The sequence below is a fragment of the Drosophila virilis genome, chromosome 5, assembly GCF_030788295.1.
Source record: "Drosophila virilis strain 15010-1051.87 chromosome 5, Dvir_AGI_RSII-ME, whole genome shotgun sequence".
NCBI classification, from domain to species: Eukaryota; Metazoa; Arthropoda; class Insecta; order Diptera; family Drosophilidae; genus Drosophila; species Drosophila virilis.
In genome coordinates this window covers 18,695,992-18,721,343 of record NC_091547.1, presented here as the reverse complement: position 1 = coordinate 18,721,343, position 25,352 = coordinate 18,695,992, and the positions used below count along the sequence as shown (strand labels likewise).

The following is a 25,352-nucleotide window of genomic DNA, read 5'->3' as shown; positions in this document are numbered from 1 at the left end:
GGTTCAAGGCGCGCTGGCAAATTTGGGCTTGTCGGATTTTAGAGCTAACGTGAATTCAAAAATTGACAATATAATAAACTAAGTGCAGATTTAATTTTTCATAATTGTTCTTTTCATAAAGTTTGTGCTTGTATGAATCGAGATTGAATGACTGTTATCGTTTAAGCATAGTGCTGCAAAGGAATATCAATTGCTGTAGCACTTGAAGTTGTCTGCGATCAATGCCATACGAAGCCAGATGACGCCTGTAACGGTACTTGCAGCATCTTCACTTGAATTCGACTATTTGTATATTTCGCGTGAAGTTTACCCAGTCTCTCCCTATGTATTGTCCGTGTGATTCTATATGTAGTTTGTTAGATGCAAAATGAACGTGAACGAACTAACACGTGAATCGAACTCGGTAATATAAGTACAAAGAGAACAAACTTACAACTCCTTTACATTTGCTTTCATGCGTTTCTTTCGCAGATGGACTTGCAATTATCATCAATTACTAGCTTGGTAAAATGTGGGAAGGCGAACTACCAAGTCAAAGCGAATGTCCGCGTGCGCAAGAAGTTTAGCGACGACGAAGAAGATTCGCCGACATCGGATGATGAAGAGGAAATGCAGAAGAAAAAGTGAGTACCACTAAGTAAAAAAAAAATTGCAAATATAAAATGCACGGTTTGTCTTGCAGGTTTATTGCTGTTATGCGCACTCTGCCACACTATGAGCCCAGCCAGACCTTGTTACAGGCCTTGGATGTAGAGTTTACCAACGAAAGCTTGGCAAAACATGACACCACTTTCGGTACATACCTGCAGACGCAGCTTCTTGACTCGGAGAATGTGTGCTCAGTGATGAGCATACTGCTCGGCATAGAGGATGTGTCGACAATGCAACTGTACGCCCAGCTTATGCAGCCCAATGTTCTGCTAAAGAAAGTTCAAAAACATTGCTTTAGTTTTGCGCTGGGCAAGACGCAAATCAATCCAGAGGAAGTTCTTGCGCCCTATATGGACGAGGCTGTGCTTATACCTAAGGCTAGCTTAGAGGCAGCACCTCTGCCTAAGCAGCCCATCCTAGCGCTGCTACCGCACACACACGAGACTCTGCCAAGAAAAGATCCAAGGCGCCGTTACGTTGCAAGCTTAGAGCAGGTGACGCGCACCAGCATCCATCTGAAATTCAAACGGGGCGGCTTTCCAGCCGGAGAATCTGCGCTTGCACAGCGATACCATGTGATCTTGCGTTCGCGCCGTACGCCCTTTCGCTTCATGTATCGTGCGATGCAGCTGCTTCAGGAGAATCCACAGCTGCGTCGATATTTGTTTCCCATCCAGGGGCTGCAAACAGTGACACCCAAAGTGATTAAATTACCAAATGTGACGCTATTTAACCAGAGCATTGCGTCCAACATGGAGCAACTGCAGGCAGTACAACATATCGTTAATGGCCCCAGCAGCCTAGCGCCCTACATAGTGTTCGGACCACCTGGTGAGTTTAGAAAAATTCTTAGATAAGGAGAATAATATAATATATAATGAATTCTTAAATCTCGTTTACAGGCACCGGCAAGACCACAACTATTGTCGAGGCCATCCTACAGTTGCGACTTCGACAGCCGAGAAGTCGCATTCTTGTAACTGCCGGTTCGAATTCGGCCTGCGACACGATTGCCTTGAGAATATGCGAGTATTTTGCTAGCAGTGAACGTCTGCAGGCGGCTTTGGTAGAGCGGGCAAAAGAGTCGCGTTTGGTTACAGAGGACGTGGAGCTTGATCATCAGCTAATGCGTCTCTTCTCGCGATCTGTTTATGCCAAAGGATTAAATGCGGTGGACCCTCTGCTCTTAAAACATTCTAATTGCAGAAAACGTGTGTATGAGCATTCTAATGTGAGCAGATTACGCAAGCATGGCATAATTGTGGCCACACTGTGCACAGTGGGCCGTCTAGTGACCTTAAATTTGGGAAAGTTTAACTTTTTCACACACATTTTCATTGATGAAGCGGGCGCCTCCACGGAACCCGAGTCGCTTATTGGAATAATGGGAATTAAGCAGCAGGACGCTTGCCATGTGATACTCTCGGGCGATCACAAGCAGCTCGGCGCAGTTATTAAGAACAATCGCGCAGCGCTTTTGGGCCTAAGACACTCGCTAATGGAGCGTCTGCTGCGCTGCGAACTATACGCCGTGGATGCCAATGGGAATTATGATCACACATTGCAGACACGACTGCGTCGTAACTATAGATCCCATCCGGAAATCGTTGGGCTGTATAACAAGCTGTATTATAATGATGAACTAATACCACAGGCGCCGCCGGAACAGGTCAATCTAGCAGCCAACTGGCGTATGTTACCCAATACCGAGTTTCCGATAATATTTCAAGCCACACATGGCGTGACAACGCGCGATGACCACTCCACCAGCTCATACAATATGCTAGAGGCTCAGGTGCTTTGCTGGTATGTGAAGAATTTGCTCTCTAACGGCCTTGGCGGTGGTATTCGCGTACAGCAGAAGGACATTGGCGTCGTGGCACCGTATGCGGCGCAGTGTAATTTTATCAATCAGCTGCTACGCCGTCAGGGTCACTACAATGTGGAGGTGGGCAGCGTGGAGAACTATCAGGGTCGGGAGAAAAATGTGATAATTGCCACGTTTGTGCGTTCCTTTGCCAGCATAGGTTTCATGCGTAATCCGCGTCGATTGAATGTGCTTATCTCGCGTGCTAAGTCCTTGATGATACTCATTGGCAACCCGGTGACGCTACGCTATCATCCCGACATTAGGTACATCATCAACCAGTGCAAGTTGCATGGCAACTATTTGTTTAAGAAAAAGGACGGACTGCAGCGACCAGAATTCCTTAATGATTTTGTTGAAGAAGAGTTCGAGTATAATGAAGATGAATTGGATAACGAAATGCAGGTTTGGTATGCCAAGATGCCCCAAGACATTCCCGTAGCATTGTCCAAGTGCCCACAGCAGGCCGCAGTTATAACGGGTAAGTTGATGGTTAACAATATGAAATCACAAAAGCAGCTGCTATAAAAAGAGTTTTCCACAGATGATAGCAGCAGCGGCAGCAACTCGGAAACCACTGAATCGCTTTCCGAAAGCAGCAGCTCGTGTGATTCTTCTAGCTCCGTCAACTGTCAATGCACACCACCACCAAATGCAACGTTGGACGCGCACATGGCTAAGCTAGCCTTAGGCAGTCCCGAAAAGATTGTCATTCGCACCAATTTCTTAAAGGCGTGCGCAGCCTGCACATTAGAAACTACCAAGCAAAAACTGCTGCAGCTGCAGTAAGTTAAGCAGAACCGTTTATATCATTAGTGTTGCAATTTGACTGCTCTCTCATTAGAAATCGCTTCAGAGGGGCCTGTAAGGTGTCTTAATTTTCAATTCAAGTTTATGCACATTGCCTAATAAGCTTAATCTTCAGTTTGCAAGTTTCAAGAGTTGTTCCCTTCGTGTTTATCACAACATTTGAATATTTGTTTGTTGTCAATTTACTTTTGTTTTATATTTATTTCATATTTTTTCCAGTATGTATTCATTTAAGTCAAGATTAAAGTTGCTGGGTCAGCTTAGTTGAAACAGTTCTATATTTAAATACTTTTTCGTATTTTTTTTAATCATGTATGAACAAAAGAAATAATTATAAGTATGTATTAATTTTATCCAGAAAAATGAATGTGCTATATCAGTTTAATGAATCCTCAGGAGCACAATTTATTATTACATTTAAAATGTCTGTCGAAAGTATTCACACGGCTGTGAAGTAAAAGAAAGAATTGATTTATTGAAAAATTAAACATGTAATAGCTTTAAGTAAATCGAGATGACTTTCATGAATGTCTGGGTTTAGTGAACGCCAAGAATTAGTTTCTCCGAATTTTAAAACTTATTTTTATCAAATACCGAACGCATTTGGAAAATACTAAAACTCTTAGAGAACAGCTTCAAAATAAATTTAAACCAATTATAATGAATATGAGAAGCAAATCCATTTATTTTGATTTTTATAAAGTCGAGTTAAATATGGTGTATCTAGATTATATTTAAGCAGTGACTATATTAAATTAGTAAACAGTTTACAAAATACAAATATAATTAAAGTGTTTAAGATTTCGAAAATTGTTTGAATTTTATTTGAATAGTTTCGTATAATTTTGTTTTCGAGTGGCTTTCAACGCTTTTCGTTTAAATTCGTTCAGTCTTTGTTAATTAACAACTTGGTTAAAAGTGTTTAAATGTTATACTTTAATAAAAGAAAAGAAAACTACATTCGTAATTACAATTAAGAAATATTTGAAAAATAAAATGCCAAGTTTCTTGTTATTTATGATTATTATTATATTGCATATGTTTTTGTTCGATTTCAAACCTTTACGTTTTTTTGATTATTATTATTATTAAAATATATTTAAGTAGCATATTGCATTTAGGGTATACATATATCAACGATCTCTCAAAAATTGTTTGCATGTAATAACTACATTTGGTATAAGAACCTCCTTCTTTCTCACAACCCGTTTCTGCCAAGCCAGCCAACAGGTTAGTTCCACCGCCGCAGCTCATTACTGTGTGAGTGTGTGTGTGTGTGTGCTTGTGTTCGTGTGTGTCTCTGCGTGTGTGTGTGTGCGACAACTACAACTACAAATAATAGTTCCTTGAGCTTAGAGCACAACGCGTCGAACGCCGCAATCCATGCAAAATTTAGCGTGCTCTATGACGAACTTGGCGCCACATTCGTGACAGAACTTGGACATTTTCATGCTCGAGCTCATGCCCGAGGAAACGTTTGAGGTGTTGCTATGCAGCGAAAGCTGCGATGTTGTAGGCGTTAAGTTAACACTCACACCATTATTGTTGTTGTTGTTTAAATTCTTTGCGTTAAGCTCATAGCTATTGTTGTTGTTGTTGTTGTTGCTGTTGTTATTGTAGGCTACCTGCGCTTGAGATTGCTGCTGATGTTGCTGCTGCTGCTGCTGCTGCTGGTAGTTGTAGTTTGTGTTTTGCTGCTGCTGCTGTTGTGGTTGCTGGGCCACTGTCACGGGCAGCGAGTGCTCCGAGCTGCTGCTGGAGTATTCAACGTTGCCATCGCCAGTGTCGCCGCCCAGGCCGTTGCCTGCAAACATGCGCTGTCGAGCCTTAAGTGTGCCATAGTTGCTTGCCGCTTGAGTTGAGGCATCCATCATGGACTGTTTGCCGGACATGGACAAGGCTCCACTGGCCGTGTGCGGGCGCAATTGGCTCTGGGTGCGCGGCGTGTTGTCGTTGGACTGCAGCTCGCTGGAGCGTTGACGGGACAGACTATATGGTGAGTTGCTGCTACATGATTGAAAATAAAAACATGTTGGTCAAAATAAAGCGCTATTGAAAGATTGGGTATCGCACCTACAAGCTACATAAATTTCCTATATCGATAAGTCGATGCTTTTGACTCACCTGCCGTAAGCGGAGTCGTTGCTGAGCTTGGAACTGGCGCCGCGACGTGATGACTGCGATGAGGACATGGGATATCCATCCAGGCTACTCAGCTCATCCGAATCACCGGATGGCGATGGTGTCATTACCTTTAGATCCTGTTGTGCTTGCATTTGCTGCTTCTGTTGGGCATGTTCCTGACGCTGCATGATATCACGACGCACCGAGGCGCCCACCTCCTCGCCCAGTTGCTTGAAATCGTTGCGCATTTTCTCTATCACATTCTTGGCATTATTGGCCTCCACATTGGGCGCTGGCGAGATCGCTGCTGCGCTCGCCGTTGAGCTCAGCCTTTTCTTATAACGACTGTGGCCAGTCTCATCAGCGAGCTCAGCATCGACCTGGTCCTCGTTATCGCTAATCTTGCTGAACTTGGCATGCTCCGGCTCGTTGCCGTTCTCAATGTGGAGCACATCGATGGGTGTCTGAGCATTGCCCACCATATGGCGCAGCGAATCCGGCGAGATGGGCGAACGCCCCTGTGCATTCGGTTCCGTTTCAATGCTTATAAAAATTTCACGCTTTTGCGACTCCGACTCCAACGACTTCTGTGACTTCTCCACATGGCAATTGTTGGTGCTGCTGCTGGTGGAGGCATTCGACTGCTGGCGCTGCAGTTTCTCATCACTGCTGGTCAACGGCGTCTTATATGAGCTATTGCTATTCGGTGGTGTTTTGTAGGATCCACTGCTATTTGGTGTTGTCTTGTAGGAGCCACAGCTGGCCTGTGGCGATTTGTATGAACCACCGCTACTGGACACATTTGAATCGGATCTGTGGGCATGAGTCTCTTTAGTGGAGGGCGCATAAAAATGGGTTTTAGGCGGTGTTATAAATTGGGAGGTGTTGCCTGTTGTGGCTGGTCTTTGTGTGACTGTTGGCGTCTGTGGTTGGGTCTGGGTCTGGGTCTGGTTCTGGGTCTGGGATTGTGTCTGTGATGTTGAAGTCGCTTTCTGGAACGAGCGTTGCCGGCTCGTCGTGCGATTCAGCAGAAACTCGCGGCAATCCCGAAACAGCGGAAATTGCTCCTCATCATTATCGTTCTCGAATGATGAGAGAAATTCCTCGAAATCAAAGTCATCAAACGTGGGCAGCACTGGCATATTGGGTAAATTCAATGGATTGGTGGTCAGCAGCTGTTTCTGCTGTTGCTGCCAGCACTGCTCGTCGAACTCCAGCGAGGAGCGGTTGGCCTCATCATCGGCACAGCTGCCCGATGAGATGTACTGCTCCTCTGGCGAGGCATCGTATAGAAATTGATTGCGCCCGAGACGCATCTTGCGCTTGAGCAGATTACGCGCCTCGCCGGAATGACGCCGCTGCTCCTGGGCCATTGTTATGGTTGACTGGGAGCTGCTGCGGCTCTGTGACAGCTGCTGTGGCGTGGAGCTGGCATCAGAAGAGCCGGCCGATGATTGCTGCACATTTAGATTATCGCAGGGATTGATCAGCTTGGGGTCTATGTAATCGCCCAAGCGATTGCTGCCAAAGATGCTCTCCAGCTTGATGGGTAATGGTGCAGCATTGCCACTGTTGTTGTTGTTGCTGTTGTTGTTGGTGTTTGGCGAGACCAAGTTTTGGGGTGGCTTGCTGAGCGGTTCTAGGCGCAGCGGCGTTGCAAAGTTGTGTGCCACATTCTCGTTGTTTTCCTTGGCGACTGGCGGGCAGATGGGCGTCGTCAGCGGTGGTAGCTGACCGCCGTTTGGGTTTGCCGTTAGATTCTTGGCCGAGTTCTGCTTGCTAAGGTTGTTGCTCTTGTCCTTCAGCTCCTTGCTGCTGAGCTCTTTGCTGTTGGCTGCCACCTCGGCAGCCTTCGCATTCAGCTGCTCCAGCTCGTGCTCGTACTTGAGGAATACGGCCAGCGAGTCGGTCTTGGCCACGTTGCGTGTCGTCGGTTGCTTGGACGTGGTCGTGCTGTCCGTCTCGCCGCCGCCACCCAGCGGCAGTTTCATTTGCTGCTTGCGGTTGGAGGCGCTCGTGTCGCGACGCACGACCCGCGGACTATGAAAATCATTGCCGCAAGCGGCACGCACTGGCATCTCGTCATACTCCTCCGGCTTGAGGAAGTTGCTAGAGATGGGACCCTCGTCGGAGAGGCCGCGCTGTATGGTGGGCCGATAGTTGCTGGCAAAGAGCGGTCGACTAGGCAGCAGTGGTGTGCGACGTGGTCCACGCAGCGATGAAGTGCGTCGAAAGTTCGATATGGGCGTCGCCTTTGGCGCTGTGCTTGTAGCGGTGGGTGTGGTCGTGTGTAGTTTGCCCAGTGTGCTCGTCAGCGATGTGGACATGATCGGTGTGGCTGTTGTGTTCACCAGTGGTTCGTTGTCGGGTGGTGTGTTGGGTGAGCAGAGCTCCTCCAGCTGACGTTTGGCGGACAGAAACGGATCGTACTTGTCGCTAGCCTGTGGACTGGGGCCGCTGTGTGTGCATGAAATGAACAAAAGCAAATTAGAGAGCAGAGAAAACATTTGAGTTTTGACACTAGAGATTATGTTAAGCCCCGCCGCCCCTCTGTGCGTCGCCTGGTTGTCGTCTGAAAGTATATACTATAACAAACCTCTTGACGAGTGTGCGATCTGAGCTGGGTGGCGAACGTGCTTGTCGCTTGGTTGGCGATGGCGGTGCCTTTATATACATGGTGCCCTCTTCATCCTGCTCCAGCAGCACCAGACGTCGGCTAACATTGGTTGGTGTTCTGCGCATCGATGACTTGACCGGCAACAGCTCTTGCTGTTGCTGCTGCTGCTGCTGCTGCTGCTGCTGCTCCTCCTCGCTAGACGCGCCGTCGTCCAATTCGTCATCGTATTCACTTTCTAGTAGCTTTGCCTTGCTTAGTAGCCGTCCCACTTCCATGTCAGCTTCATCGTAGTCTAGCTCATCCAGTTCTACATCCTCCAAGTCGTCGTCCTGTTCCTCTTTATAGTGCTCCTTTGAGACGTTGTCTCGTTCAAGGTGTGGCAGAAAGTTTTGGCCCAACGCCTCCAGATTTTGCTTGAGCTCTGCCATGGGCACTGCGCGCATTGGCTGCGAACTGTTCATGATCGCCGGCAGATGGGTGCGCTTCTTGGGACGGCATACAGTTTGAATGGTGCTCGTCTCCAGCTTGATTTGGATCTCGCCACGCGGTGAAGTTCCTTCGTCGTCCGAACCCGAGTATAAATCATGGGATGCTATGTGACGGAATGATGCCGCGCCTGGCATTGCGCGATGGCCCTGCTGTACATTGGCCAAAACCATCTCCTTGGAGGACAGGTCAAATTCGCTTGAAGACTTTGGTGGCTCCAGGGAGCGTATGTCAATGTTGGGATTCTCACGTGTGCGAATGCGGCGACGTGCTTGACGCACCAGCGAAGTGGAAGACTGTATCTTGGGCGATACCTTCAAATCCTGCTCCTCAATATCCATTTTTATGTTGCAAATATTTGTGCCACCTGCGGGCGTTGCAGCGTGCGGATCGAGAGTTGATTTCGTTGGGTTATAATAAGATTATAAATCAAATGAAATTCCCTTTCCACAAAATCTCTAGCTAGTCCCTATCAATTTTTTCCATCCTATACCTAGTTTAAAATCAATCTTAAAGAAGAACGGGTTTGAATATTCCTCGAAGAATCTCTTACGATTCACAAAGTACAATTCCAAGATACTCCATCTAGCTCTAGTCTGGAACCCTTTCAATCTATGGACTGCAACTACTAGAGCTTTATGCTTGGCTGATCTCTCAAATGCTTAAATGCGCTGCGCATTAATTACGAACCATCAAATTGTTCCGCAGCTTTGGAAACTAATTATGAAATCATTTGAAGTTAATGAAGTCGAAGCACGCTTGCGAGATGCGGAACCCTATGGAACTAATCTCAGGAATAGAGTGGCAAGTAGAGCATTGCAATAATGCTGATTAGTTTCTGGAAAAGAACTTTTCTCAGCTGCTTTAGCTACTAAACTGATCCACTATATGGCCTGCAATTTACATCGACCATACCTTTGCGCTTGATCAACCCATTAAGCTCCTCAAAGGTCATTGTTACTTGGGGTGGACCGGCCATGCATTCTGGCGCTTCGGCCTTATGGCGATGCGACATAGTTTTACGCGATCTGGCGGGCTGCAGTGGCGCGGCCTCTGCGCACTCCAATTTGGCCAGATGTAAAGTTTCCGAGGTAGCGGTTCGCCGCAAACGCTGCACGGCGACATCGATTTCTTGGCAGGTTTCATGCTGTTTACGCCTGGGATTCACATATGCACGATCCTTCTGGCCCAGGTTTGACTCCTCGGCGGCCATACGCACACTAACTTTATTCGGGACAACCATTGCTGTTGAACTGGAGTTTGCCTTGGATTTGCGTGGCGAGCACTGTCCTTGAGGGGTTCCAGGGCGCTGCATCTTCATTGCTTGTGGCGCACCTCGCTGCGAGCTAAGTTGATTTTTGGGTGGGGTTGGGCTTTAGGTCAATGGCTAATATACGAAGATCATTTGCTACGAATACATTGTGAGTGAGCGGTACACTACGCGACGGTGTCTACTGGGCAAACATTACTGCGGGATTAGTCAACTTCAACGACAACCATTAGCGTAACGCCAGATGGGCCAATCATATGTTAGGCTAGTTAGTCTACAAATCAAATGGGGACATTTGCTATACTCACTTAACACTCTGCACGGACGTTGTCATGGAGGAGAGCGACATTAGGTTTTGCTTTGGGGATACCATTTCAATCTCGTATTGTTCTTCCTGTGCACCGGAGTACTTGTCGCGATTGATCGAGCGTTTGGTTCTGAAACAAAGAAAAGAAAATTAAAAGAAAAACAAAATGTACATGAACAGAATGTAGAAGAAATAATTGAATTGTGTCAAATCTGACAGCTGGCGATAAGGAGGGCATTCTAAATTCTTACTTGAGATTAGGCGGGCGGTACTGCTTGCGCGCCTCCATGCGCTCCTTGGCCTTGTTCGTCTCTGTGGTGCTGTTGGACTTGATGTTTGCCTGAATCGCCTTCTCCTTGCACCACTCAACGTGCCGATCGTAGGCCTTGGGATTGAAGCTGCGCTCACAATGCGGACAACGGTCCGAGGCGGAGTCCTTAAGGCGTTTAGTTATGGAACGTGGTGGAGCGGCTGCAGCTGGGGCAGCTGGTGCTGCTGCTGCAGGATGCTCAGCAGCAGCTGCAGTGGCCCCAGCACCTTTGCGCAGGGAGGCGCGTGCCGTATCCGCTTTGCCTTTACGGCGTGTCGGCAATGGTGAAGCCTGCCAAGAAGAAGTACGACGTTAGAAAAAATGTGTGCTGTCTTAGAGGAGCATTACTCGCCTCTTGTGGCTGCGAGCCGCTGGACATTGTGGAAGCCTCGCGACTGGCTGCCGGTGGCGTATGCACACCCGGAGCCTTTTCTGCATTGGGCAGGCCAAAATTCTTGGGCAGCACATAGGTGGACAGAGAGGTGCCCTCGCGACGCTGACGTGATGAATCGAATATCTTACGCTTTTTGGTAGTCATCTTCTCGCAAACGACAACATGCTTGCGGAGTGCATTCAGATTGAAGGTGCGACTGCAGTTCGGACAGGGTGTTAGATCAGTGCTAATAGCTCCCTGCTCCAAAATAGTCTCAGACATGCCCGTGGTCAGTGGACCCGGCGGTGGGCCAACTGGCTCTTTATCATCATCCGCACCGTCAGATTCCATCGTAGCTGTTGTTTCCCGACAAAATTATGAAAATAAAAAAATGGATTTTGATTATTATTGGATTGTGAGGCTTCAGTTGGCTGGGAAACTTTTGCAATGTCTGGTAGATTCTGTATAGCTTGAAACCTAAAACTAAATTTTACAATTCTAAGCAAAAGTAACAAAATCAAAACTCCAACTGAGACAGCCTTCTATGATGATCAGATTTCGCTTTCCTACTTTGGGTAACAGCTTTTAAGTTTCATTTATCTATAGTCTTGAAATTTCAGACGAAGACGGCATCACCAGTCAATATCAAATATTTATTATTAATAAACAGGGCACATCACGCAGATTGCCGACTTTTGCAACCAGTTCAAGCTTTGGACGAGTAGGAAAAATTAATATGGCAATAGTAGAATTTACATGTTCCATATTTTCTAGACCAATTAGAAAGTCCATGTAGACACAGTTAGAACTTAAAAGTGCGAAAAGAAAGTGACAAAGAAGAAACTTTGTCAGCTGGAAAAAATGATGGCAAAAGGAAGTGCCCAGTAAAAGGCCAAACCCGTCTGCAGACTGTTGGCCTTTGGCCAAGTGGCACGGCTTAGACTTGGGCCAGAAACCCTAAAACTTTCCAGTCGCACTCGCTGCATGCAACACATGGAAAGTATTTTCATATCACATGCCAGCATTTTCATGTTGTTGCAGTCGTTTGTTTTTTTTGTTTTTGTGGACAAATTGCTTTTCCGGCGCCATTTGTCACGTCAGCAATAACAAGCACAGAAAACGCCCAAAAAGCAGCCCTATAAATTCTCAGACCGGCAAGACAATAGACAAAACAGATAAAGCAATCCACAAATAATTTATTATTATTATTTGGATTGTGTCTGGTTTTGGCTGCCATAGCCTGTGTGATCGGCCTATAAATTGTTATTTATCTGCGAGCGACAACTGCCTCATGAAATGTTGTAATAGCCAAATTTGGCAGCTCGTCTGTACCAAAACTATTGCGATTTGGTTGGTTCGGTTTGCTTTGTGGGCGACTGCTTTTATAATTGTATCTTCAAGATACAAACTATGCACATGACAGGTGCTTCAGCACAACTGCCCACGGCTCACTTGACTTCTGCTGGATTGAAGTTGAACCCAAACATGTGAGAATCTTATTAGATAGAACTGAATTGAAGGCTGGTTTTCAAGAAGTTCCCTAGTTCTCACATACAAGTATGTTTTATGTTTAATTAAGCTATTCAAACTCTTATGCTGCACATACAAAAATAATAATGAAAGTTTTCTGAGTTTCCTAGTGAAACGCATCAATTTCAAAGAACCTCGTTTTGGCCAGGCCAGCAATATCATATTAAAGCTAAATATTTGTAGTCCAGCTGGCACTGAACGCTAAAAGTCTAAATAAACTTTGCGTGTGCGATTAGGAATTTGAATAGGAATCAACTTGTGTGCCTTTTAGTGGAAATTATGACATACGATTCACGCTGCCAATTTAACAATAATTCCAAGACAATCCAATTATAACTAAGATTACATAAATCAGCGGCACGCATAAATTTCTGCAACATGTTGCGAGTTGGCTTCAAGCTCGTCTCGTTCGCTCATTCATTTCAATTCAAATCAATGCTAGCTTGTACGCAGTCTTTTTTAATGTGTAATCCGATGAGAAGTGGGTGAGTGACTGCCTCAATGGAAGATATGCTGCTGCTGCTGCTACACACTCGTAGGTGATGGGGCGTCCGTTTCACATGACAGCCTCGGCTTCGATGGCTGCACCACCAACTGCCCCAGCACCACAATTCACATATGTTAATGATGCTTGGCGAACTCGCAGTTGCAAAATATAGATACAGATGCAGAGCTACTGTGGCCATTATAAGATTATATATGCATATCTTTCAACTATTTCCACTTGAGTTTTATAAATAAAAAGTGCGCCGACTGGCCAGCAAAAGGAGCAAATTGCCTAAACAGCAGGGCGCCCCTGTCTTCATCGAGTCTAAGCAGATCTTTGATTTATGCAGATAGTAATAATCGGTCTAAGTGCTTAAAGTTCAAGAGTTCGAGAGTTTACTGGAACAAACCCAAATGGTATAAGTACTATTTCCTGGATCTTAAAAGAAGCGAGAGCTTAGCATATGAATGTATAAAGAATATTAAGTAAAAAAATTCAAAAATTATGTTTATTAACTTGGGGTACTGATATATTAGGAGAAAAAGTAAGTGTGGAAGATATGAACTTTGTGAGTAGATATTAAGTTAAAAAAAAATAATATTTGTATATATAGTTTATTATTTTATATTTATGTTGATTTCAGATAGTATAGTCACATGGTATTTTATCTGTCACGAACAAAATCTGCTTCGATTTCATAAGAAAGATCTTAAAGAGGTGCCCAACCAAATCTGGCTGAGATCTTGGCCGTCCGTGTGCCGTTTGTATTGCAGTTGTTGCTGCTGTGCATTGGGTAACCTTATAAGCCATTTAATTCTTCAACAGATCCATTTATGCAACATGTGAAACACTTTCATGTGGAAAGGCTATAGAGTCTATGCCATAATATGCTGAGGTTGGGCCTGAGCCAACGACTTTGTTATGCGAGATATTTCCTGGTGCCCCGAACTTTCAACTTGTCACAGCTTAATGGATGAAAAGTGTGTGGAAAGAGAATATTAACTGAACAGTCGAGTTAGGAACCAAACACATATGCATATAGCATGTTCCTGTGTGTAATACTGGTTATAAGTAGTTTGTTTTAAGTTTGTCTACATATGCTCTGGTCTATTTTAGTTGGGTTTGCTTTTTAAATAAATGTGTTCCTATTGATGGCCAAGCGACATCATTTGTTGTATTGTCTGCTGATAAGCATATAGAAAAAGTCATCGAAAGGTCTACAACAAATTATTTATAAACAGAATCCCAAAAAGAGATTAAACAAATAAAAAGCATTTGTGAAATACTTCAAAGTTAAGAGCATATATAGACATATAGGTAGATAGATAGGTAGATAGATGATTTTTAGATATTATCAATTGTAGAAATTTAGATACATATGCATATAGTTCAGACAGTAAGATAAGCAGAAGAATACGTTGATATATAGATGATAAAATGATCATATCAACTTTCAAGTAAACAATAAACTGAGACATTCTTTATCTAGATAGAATTATTAATACAATATATCTAATGTAGCTAGCTTGATGGATAAACAAATGGATGTTAAGAAGACCAGATAGTTTTAAAATATATGTATACAGATTTGTAAGGTGAATGAATAGGCAAATAAGTAAAAGAATGCCCGGATACATGGGTGAGCAGAGTGTGTGCACAGATACTTTTTAAGATATATTGTATGCATAAATATTTACTCAGGTAGTTAGTGCTAAATCATATATTATATTTGATTTGATCATGTGGATATCTTATGCAGGTAGATTATCTATCTAGGTGATAAGTAAGATTAAATATACAATGAGCAGTCAAGTCCTTATATAGTCATTATGCAGTTGATATCTATGTACCTATATATAGCTGAAATATCTGAAATTATCTTTGTTGTTTTATTCATTATAGACATAAATAAACTATTAAAGTATTAAGTTCAACTCTTTCACAGCTAGCCACCCTGTTGCCCCTCTGTGCTACTTTCACGCCAGCAAATTGACAGCTGTAAATCATCATTGAAAATCATTTAAATATTATTAAAACGGTTTAGCCAATTGTCAGCTGCAAGCAATAGTTTATCAATTGTTATTAATTTACTTGAATGAGCTGTTGCTGTTGTTGTTGTTGTTGTTGTTGGCTTGGCATGCAAATGATTAGCGGAGTTAGTAGCAGTATTAGTTGTTGTTGTTGCTGTTGTTGCTGCTGCTGTTGCAACTGTTGTTGCTGCTGCTGCGACATCGAACTGATTGACTATAATCAAAACATGCTGCAGCTGTGCAGCTCCCACAGCTGTGGGCGTAGGCGTGGGCGTGACCGACTCACTTGACTTGGCATTGGGCGTTTGCTTCTTGTTGTTGCTGCTGCTGCTGTTGTTGTTGTTGTTGTTGTTGCGTCTCAGTGAGAATGTGTTGCGTACGCGCGAAAATGTTGATAGATGTTGCGATTGTTGCTGCTGCTGCGGCAACGGTTGCTGCTGCTGTTGCGCCTCACTAAGCGCCGCCGAGTTGAAAGAACTTTGCTGCGGCTGCTGCTCAAACACATTAATGTTGCCGCTGCCGCTGCTGCAATTGTTGTTGCTGTTGCTATTATTGTTGCCGTTTTCGTTTTCATTTTCACTGCAAAAACGCGAAACTGGCGATTTTTCACCATTGAGCAGCTCATTTAATTGCTGATACTCCTCGTAGATGCCGCGACTGTGGCGCTTATTGATTTTATTCAATTGCTGCTGCTGTTTTTGCGCCTTCGATTTGAATATTTTGTGCCACATTTTCTTGCTCATTTTCTACGTTTTTTATATGTATATGCGTTTTTTTTTCGATTTTTCGTTATTTTTATTTCGTTATTTTTAAATGCCGCATTGCAGCGCACGCACGCGCTTCCCTTTGCCCAATTTGCCGCTCTTGCAAACTTCACGCGCCCGCGTTTTGTGTCCAACTGAGCGCTGGCAACATCAACAGCTCGCCGACTGGCAACATTTAAGCTCGCCTCATGTTGCCGGCAACAGCTTTAAAAACAGCATGTTGCGGGCGCATATTTTGCATTTAATTAAAAATAGCTGCACTCCAGCTGCCTGCGCTTGACGTTGTGTGGGTGTTGCAACAGCAGCAGCAACAACAACAACAACAACAACAACACGTTAAGTAACAAAGGCTGCTATTCTTTGTAGCCTGCACCCCTCCGGCTTGGCTTTACGGCTGATTTATTTAAAGGCGCCGCACAAATGTTGCTGAACTTTGGCTGCTTAGATATATATTTTTTTCACTTAGCTTGCATTCAAATAGTTGGCTGCGTTTTCTTCTAATTTTCTTCTTCATTTGAAATTGAATTTTTGGATTTAGCGACTTCCTCTGGTCATCAGTCAATCAGCCAACTTCAAAGGCGCCAACTTCCTAATGGCGTCGCTTTCCATTGATAAATTTCACAGAAAATCAAAAAACTTTGGGTGTAGGCCACACATAATTATGCCCTATTATGGCCAAAACTGTACAGTTGCATAAGTGCGCCAAAAAAGGTAGCTGTAAATGCAGTTGCAGTTGCAGTTGCCGCATCAACATTGGCCGATCTCAGCAACATTTCGTGTTGCAGGCGGCACACATAAATAAACAGCTGGCAATGGAATTGGAGACATATGTGGCTGCTTTAAAACTTTTTAGACAAAGGGTACATACACTTTAAGCAAAAGCTTGACATTTTTAAAAGAAAGCAAACGATTGCTTATCTATTTTTATAAATGTGATACAAGCTTACAAAGGATACGAAGCTCAATCAAAACAATATCCCCCTTCTGTCAAGGCATGCATATTTTTTGTAGGGTATTCTAACTTCGCTCTTATAAGCTAAGCTATCATTCTTCTTTTACGGTTTCCTTTCGATTTTTGTTGTTTCTTTTTTGGTCGCTTCTGTTTTTAATTGAAATGCGAATGCACTTTTGAGTGCCTCTTTTCGTATATGTGCATCTGTATCTGTATCTGTATCTGTAGCCGTGCCTGCCTCTGCCTCTGTATCTGTAACTGGCCGCGCGATCCGTACGATCCCATTTGCTCTGCGATAAAGTCAACTTGATGCTAACCATAATAAATCACAATAGGCTCCAGCCATATCCGCAGTCTCTTCCAACTCTCGTTGACAGTTGACAGTTGGCCCGATGACGTCAGAGGAAGGGGCGACTCTTATGCAAGTTGCCTTGAGAAGCATTTCTTCGATTATTGCACGTGCCCGAGAAAATGTTGCCGACTAATGAACTTGAAGCACGCCATGGTTCTGTACACATATATATATATATATATATATATATACCATATATATTGCATCTTGTATCTGGTGTCTCTCTCGGAATTATCGATTCAACAACGACATATTCCTGCGGGTCGTCGGCATCGTTTGTGGTCGCCCACGCGCCTCAGACCTGCCATAAAACTTCATAATCTCTTCTAATTGTCACGCCTTGGGCATGACAAAAATAAATGTTGTATCTTGCACTCTACTTTGGATGCTCTCGATGATTTTCACGGCACTGTCGCTGGCGAAAAGAAAGGGCGCGTGCTTAAAAATAGTGCACTTGGTTTGCTTGGTTGGCATTTTGGGAGCAGGCCGTACAAAATGAACTCAATTTTTATGGGCAAACAACATTCAATGTTTCATATGCCCGAGCAAGTTATGTACTAAATATACTGAGAGAAAATGTCGACATGAAATCATTAGAAAGATTTTTGATAAATGCTTGTCAAGATTAATAGTAATCGAAAATGAAATAGATAATGATTACGGAACATATAAAATCTTGCCTTAAACAAATAGTAATTTTTGGGATTTTAAGTTAATAATAATTGTACAATGTATGTATTCCTAGCCAGTTGAAAATTGTATAATTTACTCAACTTAAGAAAATCAATAGGTATCCTTGAACAATTGTACAGGAAACTAAAAAATATATATATATATTAAAAATAAATAAATATTAATTTAATAAAAACAAAGGTTTTTCAACACAATTTATTTAAGTATTAGCTCGCAATTTTCAATTTGTTTTTGATAGTGCACAAAAAGTTCCCTTTCCCCTGCTCACCATATATCTCTTTATCTCCCTCTCTCTCTCTCTCTCTCTTTCTCTCCCTCTCTCTCTCTAGCTCTTTGTGAATCCATAAGTATGCCGGTCTTGTTGCAACAACTTTTAGGCGTATTTTCTACTAATTAAGTTCTATTTCTTCCAGTCATCAGCCGCCAGTCTTCCATCTATACTGCACCCACTCTCCCTTGCCCCCTTCCGCCCCACCACCCCCTCTGCACTGTTGCAGCGTTGTAATGAAACCATTTCTGTTTATTGGCGCTCCCCTTGTAACAAAGTTTTGTTATTGTTGTTGTTGTTGTTGTTGCTTTGCTTATGCGTTGTTTTTCCTGAGTTTTTGTATTTCGCTTTTCCGAACGCGTTTTGCAGATTGCACAATTTTCTGTTCTGTTTTCAGTTCAACAATTTTGTTGTTATCGTTGCTGTTGCCGTTGTTGTTGTTGTTGTAGTTGTTTGTTGTTAATACAAATTGATGTTGATCTATTTGTTGTTTGGCCTAAGTTTATCATTGTTGCCGCTGTTGATTGCTTTTAGAAAGTGTGAAAGACTATGTATCATATAGAGACAAGAGTTCAGCTTTGCATGGGATAGTTAATTAAGGCGGGTAATTATTGATTTGATTTGTACTATGCTGGGAATGGGTCAAAGGGCAAAAACGATTAACAACTGTGCTGATGAATTTGTATGGGTACTATTAAGTAATTAAAAAGAAAGAAAGATGTGTTTCAATTAGGTATTTGTTGAGCCAAGTCTCAGACTTCATCTATTGTCGGATTACTTTTAGTTAGTTCTTAATATATCCCCTATATCTGGAGCTTGCGTCGTAAATTCCCTTTGGGTCCCTTGTTACACTACAATCATAAAATATAGCAACAAACATCTAAAACGAGTTGTCATAGAGTTTAAGATATTTTAAAAATTTTATAATGGCTTATTAAAATTTAACTTTCGGTATAATAAAAAAATTATAAATATAAAATAGTTTATAAATACATTCTTATTTTCATTTTTTCCCTTTATTAATTTTGCATATGCTCATAAAAACAATAACGTTTAGCAATTCGGCTAAATTAAACTTCCATACTACCTTTTCGTTTACTACAAAGCGTAGTAGCCTTGTGCAGCTCGGCAACACTGTACAGTGCTTAACAGAAAGCTACAGCAAGCTTTCCGTTCAAGCTGCACAGTTTAACAGTAGTAAATGTTGTTTGTATGTTAAAAATTACACTGGAATTATTTAAATACTGAAAACTGATTCAAATCTAGATAGAAAGATCCCCATGGAAAGAATTACCAAAAAAGTTAAAATGCGCTAAAACCCAAGACAGGTCTTGCGAACGTGCAAATAACAATATGAATACAATTTGTCAATAACAAATAGTTTTATTTTTATTTTTATGAATTGGCAATAAATTTTGTTGTTGTTATTGTGTTACTTGTCGAATGAATTACGTTGCAAAAAATCTATAAAAACTGGTTGTATTTGACTTTGGAATTCGTTCTATGTGCAAAAATGAAACTGGAATTTGTCTCTATTATTGTTGGGGGCTATCGTGTGGGTTTCTAACGCAGTTGAATGTAGTTCAATGTCAAGGAAACTCACGCAGAGTTTAAGTCCGAGTCGGTTAAGTGGGCTGCTAAATGGGTCACGCCCAGTGCTTAGCCGTGCGGCAACTGTAACGGGCCCAAAAGTTGCGCCTATTTAAGCCAAATATGAGTAAAGACCCATTACAAGACCCCTTTAAGCCAGATATGTGACACTGAGCATAGTTTGCTAATAACTCAGCTTGATATTGACGCATTGTCGAGCATTAGTTAAAACTGGCACGCAATTTTGAAACGTGACTCGATTTGAAAAGTATCTCAACGCTCGAATTCTGTCAGGCGCTACTTCACAGCACTAAATACATATACACATAAATTATTGAATATGCTTATTAAATACCTTTCACTGGTATTGGTTGAAAAGCAAGAGGAAGAATAGAGGAGAGGCATCTTGAACGGGCGAATATTTAATTAGCTTGCATTTGAAATTCAATTTCGAGTAAAATTAACAAATAAATATCATGATTTATTTTTAATAAAAGTAAAATTTTTAAAATGATTATCATTTAGATAAAGTTTGAATAATAGGTAATATAGTATCTACATAAGTTATAGTTGACCTGTTTTTTATGTAATTTGATTTTTTATAACCTTGCAAAGAAACTGGAATATTGGGTCTTATGCCATACATTGATCGTTTGCTCTACAAAAGTCAAACAAATTATACTGAATTTTCTTAAAATTTCTTTTTTTTTTGGCTGTGTCTTATATTTAATTGAATTTAAATGAATTCGTGTCAATTTTGGCGGCTTTAAATGGAAATTGACATAGTTGGAAATGTCATCGTTCGATTTGTTTTTATATTTGTCGTCAGTTGTCGTTTGCTTGGCTTCTTCTTTTTGTGTTTTTTTTTTTTAGCTGTGCTTTGTTTTTGAGTATTGTGCTTTTTTTTTAAATGCCTCCCACGTTTGGTGTTGCTTTTGCATTTTCATTTTTTTTTCTTCATTCAACTACACAAACAAAACTATTTGCAATAGTCTCTGATGTCATGCAATGTGCAAACTTATAGAAAGTTGAGCCCCACAACAATTGTTATTAACTTTGTTCAGCAATTAAACAGCTGACTGCGAACTTGCAGCTATAGAAAGCTTTCTAATAATCAAACGACTTTAATATGTAAGTGTATTAATGGTATAACTTATAGAGATGATATTGAAGGTAGGTCGTCTACGGTAGGTTCTATTTGCAGCTATATGATATAGTGGTCCGATCCAGCCGGTGCCGACTCGGCTGTTGTTGTCAAGAATATATATATGTATGTACTTTAAGGGGCTGGAGATGTCTTCTTCTATATGTGTAACGTATAGACAAAAGGACGTAACGTCGAGAAAACATCAAGGGTATAAAATAAAAAAGTTTCTCAAATTACAAAATGCTATAGTTCACACAGATGTTATCTGTTTCAGCTTTCATAAATTTACAAAAGCTTAGAAAAAAACAAATTCAAAGAATTTTAACTTATTTTTTCATTCAAGTTTTTTTCTATTTTCCATTCTATTCCGTGCACGTTTTTCTTTTAATTGCCTTTTTTTTCGTTGTAATTCAGGAAAACATTTTCATTTCCAGTTCCTTTTTCGTGTAAAATTTGAATTTGATTGAGTTTTAAGTGGCGCTGAATGTGTTTGGATTTTTGAGATTTTTATTTTATTGATTTTCACCAGGTTTTTGTTTTTATTGCTTGTCGCTTTTCAAAATAACCTCACCCACCTCCGTGAGTCCCCCATAAATATAAATATATATATTTTCTATTTAAATAAATTGATATGCATATATTTTTTGTGTGTGTTTTCTAAGCTGTTTTTCGAAGCACTTCCTTCTGAACGGCTCGCATGCGCCTGCGCGGAAGTAGACGCAACTCGACACGAAGCCGCACTTTATAGCCAAAGTTTATAGTCGGCATTTTGGTTAACGAATTGGTGTTTTGTTTGTGCATATTCAATTCATGAAAGCCAATGCACTTAAGTGCCACTCAATTAAAGTATCTTGGAGATACTTGTACTTATGCTAATTGGCGGGATGCTATAAAGTGCCAGCTGCTTAAGACTTGATTAACTGCTCGTTATTTTATTGGCTGTTAGCTGTTGCACTTACCAAAATCAAAATGATACATGGTTGGTAGATCGCGCGGCGTTGTCGTGCGGGTTAGAGAGGTGACGAGAGGTGTGCAGGGCGGCGTGGCGATAAAAATCGCCTCCAGCTGGCGCGACTCCGATGCTGTCATTTCCATTTTCACAATAGAAAACCGCGAAGAGATTTGGCAGCCACTTAATTTATGCAATGGACTTGCTGATTAAAAAAGTTTTTCACTTTTTCTACTATTTTCGAAGCTTCCGCAAAATGTACCGAAAACGCGCGCGTTTTGTGTCGCGTTGCGAGCGATTCAAAAACGCGCGGCGAAAATCTTTCCCTCACATGCAACGCGCTTTGCTACAATATTTATAAACGAATGATTTTTGCCTCATTTGCTAATTAATCATATTTCGTTTTCACTGCACTTTCAAAAACTTTAGTAATAATTTTGCCTAATGCTTCAATTTATATATAGTTTTTTTTTGTTTTCACAATTCTTTTTTTTTTTTGAAGGCACGCGAAACGTTTCAGCCGAAATAAATGTTGAGCGGTTTTTGTTGTTGGCTTACATTTGAAATTCGTATTCGACGTTGTTGTTGTTCCTGTTGTGGCTGCAAGTTTTTCACATTATCTCCAAAATCATATGGAAATTTTGTTGCAGCCTGGCTTATAATTTAAGTCTGGGCTGCGATCGTTGTGGGTGTCTCGAGTTGGTGTCTCTCACAGGTCCACTCCTCCGCTTTATTCGTTGTCGTATCTGCAAAAGGTCAGAGCGTGAGATTTGAATTTGTATATACAAATATTCATAGATATATATACGACAGTTTCGTGGATTTAAGGCGTGTGTGCCTAAAAGTAAAGCTAATGGCCAGTAAAAGTTTGTCAGCTATCAGATACTTTTGTATCTTTTGTTGTCTGCTGCTTTCAACACCTGGCTGTTGTTTCATATTGTTGCATGTTGCTTAGATATAAGGGTAAATTGATAAACCATGTCACAAAATGTAAGTTGAGTGCAGGAGTAGAGCGCGCTTACGTATCTGCAAGATACAAGACTTGACGCCGATGACGTACAAGCCTCAAAATAAACATTCACCAATGAGGCTAAGCGCATATTAGCTAATTTGCAAAAAAAAAAAAACAAGCAGTAACAATAACTGAACCAGCAACAACAACAACAACACGCCGCGTGTATCTAATGAATACGCAAAACAAACGCAAAAACAGAATATGATGAAATCGTCTAAAGTTAGATGGCGATTTTACGAGTTTTTCTTTTTTTGTTTTTTTTTTTTTTGGGCTTGGCTCACGCAACACACACAACATATATTACGAGCAGGAGAGCAGGGAGATATTTGAGAATTGCCAATTAATTACCGTTAACGTTCGCTTGATTTGCGCCGCAAAAGTTCGCAATGTATCTGTAACTAGATCAGTTGTATCTTATGGCCGACACGCTTGGGAATCGAACAGCGACTGAGTCTCGCCTCGTCTGAGAATTTGCAGCTAGCTCTTTAATTGCAAATGAAAGTGAACATTAAGTTCCATCATTGAGCGCAGTGGCTGGGCAATTGAAAAAGCGTATATAAAAGTATCTACCACAAACCCCACCACCACCATCATCATCATCATCATCATCATCATTATTAGTATTATTGTTGTTGTGTGTCTCTTTGTTGATCTTTACGTTCGACAAGCTTTCAACATTGTCGAGAGACCGTCAAATAAAAATAATCTTTGGTTTGTTTGCCAATTTTTTTGAAGTTTACTTTTTGTTGTTGTTGCTGCTTATGTCCATTTTGCGTGCTCAAATATCAATTAACGCTTCTCTTCTAATTATGCCATATTTGGCTATTTTAATGGTCACGGCCTTTAACTATTTGACTGAATGCTGGTTCTTAACAAAATGGAGTTCATGGCAAACAAGTTACTTTAATCAGAGGTTAATTATACGAATTTGCTACGCTTATCTCTCAGATAGTTGTGAATGCAACCCACATGCTTGGAAAGGAACATATTAACCCATAAATTAATCGAATGACATGCCTGCCAATATCTATGTGCAGCAACAACTGATACATGTTGTCATATGTCGAGCTATTAAATAGTTACTTAGATAGCACACGTTAGTTTGTATTCGTACACTCAAAAAAAAAGTGCGATTCTTAATAATGGAAAATAGGTCTTTAAGAAAGCTAAACAAATATTTTATTTACAGGCAATCCTAAGAACATTAAAACGCTTGCGAAGATGATTTTACAAAATGATATATTTTTATAATATGAGCAAGGAAACAATTTTCTTTGGATTGTAAACAAATTTTTTAAATTTTATATTACCTTTTAAAGCTGTTCTTATAGTATTATTGATTGAAGTAAGTGACATGTTTATTAAATGATTATCATAATTTATGTCAACATTTATTTAAAATGGGAAATATTAGTTTTATATTCTACAAACTCATGGGCAAGCATTTCTCTATAATTTATGTAATTTTTTTGAGTATCATATTTCGTTGTGCTTGCAACCCGTTCACACAGGCAACCTCTGTATCTTAATTTATGCCAAAAGCATTTAGCTAGATAAAACCAAATATTTATATGCCTATTGTGCATAATTCGAGTTGAAAGGTTTTTATTTTTTGCGCCGCACTCATAAAAATATCTCGTTTCATTTAGCAGCTACATGCGCAACTGGCTTGATTTTATTGTGCATATGAATGGGACACATACTTATATGCCATATATGATATACCTCAACGGAGACAGAGGGGACAGCTCTGTACGTGCCTAGCATGCCAATCGCATGCGGTAAATGACTAATAGAACCGAGATTGGTTTCTGTGCATAAGTCAGAAGCCGCACTTGGGCAGCACTTAAAAGGCGCAGAGTTCAAAATAAAGTTATATCTATAAGAACTCTACGAACGCGCATAAGTAATTAGGTTTGTATAGATAATGCATTTGAGTAACATTGGGAAAACATTTTCTATTAATGAGTGGCTCAATAGCTACAACAAGTAGAGGCCGCTAGTCGGGAGTGCCCGACAAGGAGATACCCCGAACCTTTTTCTACCAACACCAAATGCAGCTGACGCTAGAGGGCGATGCTGGTAGCCATAAAATAAAAGACATTTGATCTGTATATACTATTCTTGAAGCTACATGCCAAGTAGAAGCTACATGGCAAAAAGGGAGTACCTAGGAGTACCTACTTTCGAGCTGTCAAGTCTTTAGCTCTTACAGGTTCAGAGATCGACGAGCTCATTCATACGGTCAGATGGATCGACTCGGCTATAGATGTTGGCCAAGAATATAGAGACTTTATGGGGTCGGAGATGCTTGCCTCTGCCTGTTGCATACATTTGCACAAATCCAGGTTAAGTTATATAAAGAACGCTTAAGTAAAGTCGATTTTATTTAATTATTATTTACCACCATTTTTGTTATATTTGGATGCGAATCCTTTCAAATGGCTGATTCAGTAACTGAATCATTGAGATCTCGCCATGTTTAACTGCTTTTTGCACAGCAATTTGTTGCGCCACCCACTCAACAAATGCCAAGACGCTGACGTGCGTGCGATTTTGTTTGTATCTGAAACTCTTCTCATATTATTCAGTTAATTTGTTTATTTTTTTTTTTATATAAAATTCCCTACACCCACGCACACAAATCAAGCTTAAAGCTTGGCTCGTTTTTTTTTTCGAGCACGCGTCTTGCGTAAAATACTTTTTTATTGAGCTTTATGTGAAATGTTCGCCGATAAGGCTGCCCAAATATGCGCTCTT

General features: G+C 41.4%; 2 protein-coding genes across 8 annotated transcripts; one reads left to right on the top strand and one right to left on the bottom strand.

Annotated features, from left to right (window-relative positions):
- Positions 1-8: 8 nt before the first annotated feature.
- Positions 9-4,138, top strand: Mov10 (Mov10 RISC complex RNA helicase). 2 transcript variants are annotated; one of them, XM_032437067.2, is made up of 5 exons: positions 9-253; positions 472-623; positions 683-1,482; positions 1,554-2,999; positions 3,063-4,138. In XM_032437067.2, exons 1-5 carry the CDS (start codon positions 239-241, stop codon positions 3,305-3,307), a joined length of 2,658 nt encoding a protein of 885 aa, XP_032292958.1. In that variant the 5' UTR covers positions 9-238; the 3' UTR covers positions 3,308-4,138. The 2 variants fall into 2 exon arrangements, with proteins under 2 accessions (XP_032292958.1, XP_002049493.2); XM_002049457.4 differs by having other exon boundaries at positions 9-403.
- LOC6625384 (putative uncharacterized protein DDB_G0282129) lies at positions 4,042-22,110 on the bottom strand. Of its 6 annotated transcripts, XM_015173957.3 has the most exons (8): positions 15,149-15,725; positions 10,795-11,171; positions 10,384-10,733; positions 10,134-10,262; positions 9,471-9,901; positions 8,049-8,922; positions 5,453-6,265; positions 4,042-5,335 (listed from the first exon to the last, which is right to left on the bottom strand). In XM_015173957.3, the coding sequence occupies exons 1-8, from the start codon at positions 15,603-15,605 to the stop codon at positions 4,681-4,683; spliced, it is 4,086 nt and encodes a 1,361-aa protein (XP_015029443.1). In that variant the 5' UTR covers positions 15,606-15,725; the 3' UTR covers positions 4,042-4,680. The 6 variants fall into 6 exon arrangements, with proteins under 6 accessions (XP_015029443.1, XP_015029442.1, XP_002049494.2 ...); XM_015173956.3 differs by lacking the exons at positions 8,049-8,922; positions 9,471-9,901; positions 15,149-15,725 and adding an exon at positions 21,588-22,110 and having other exon boundaries at positions 5,453-7,909; XM_002049458.4 differs by lacking the exons at positions 8,049-8,922; positions 9,471-9,901 and having other exon boundaries at positions 4,042-5,332; positions 5,453-7,909; positions 15,149-15,738.
- Positions 22,111-25,352: the final 3,242 nt, after the last annotated feature.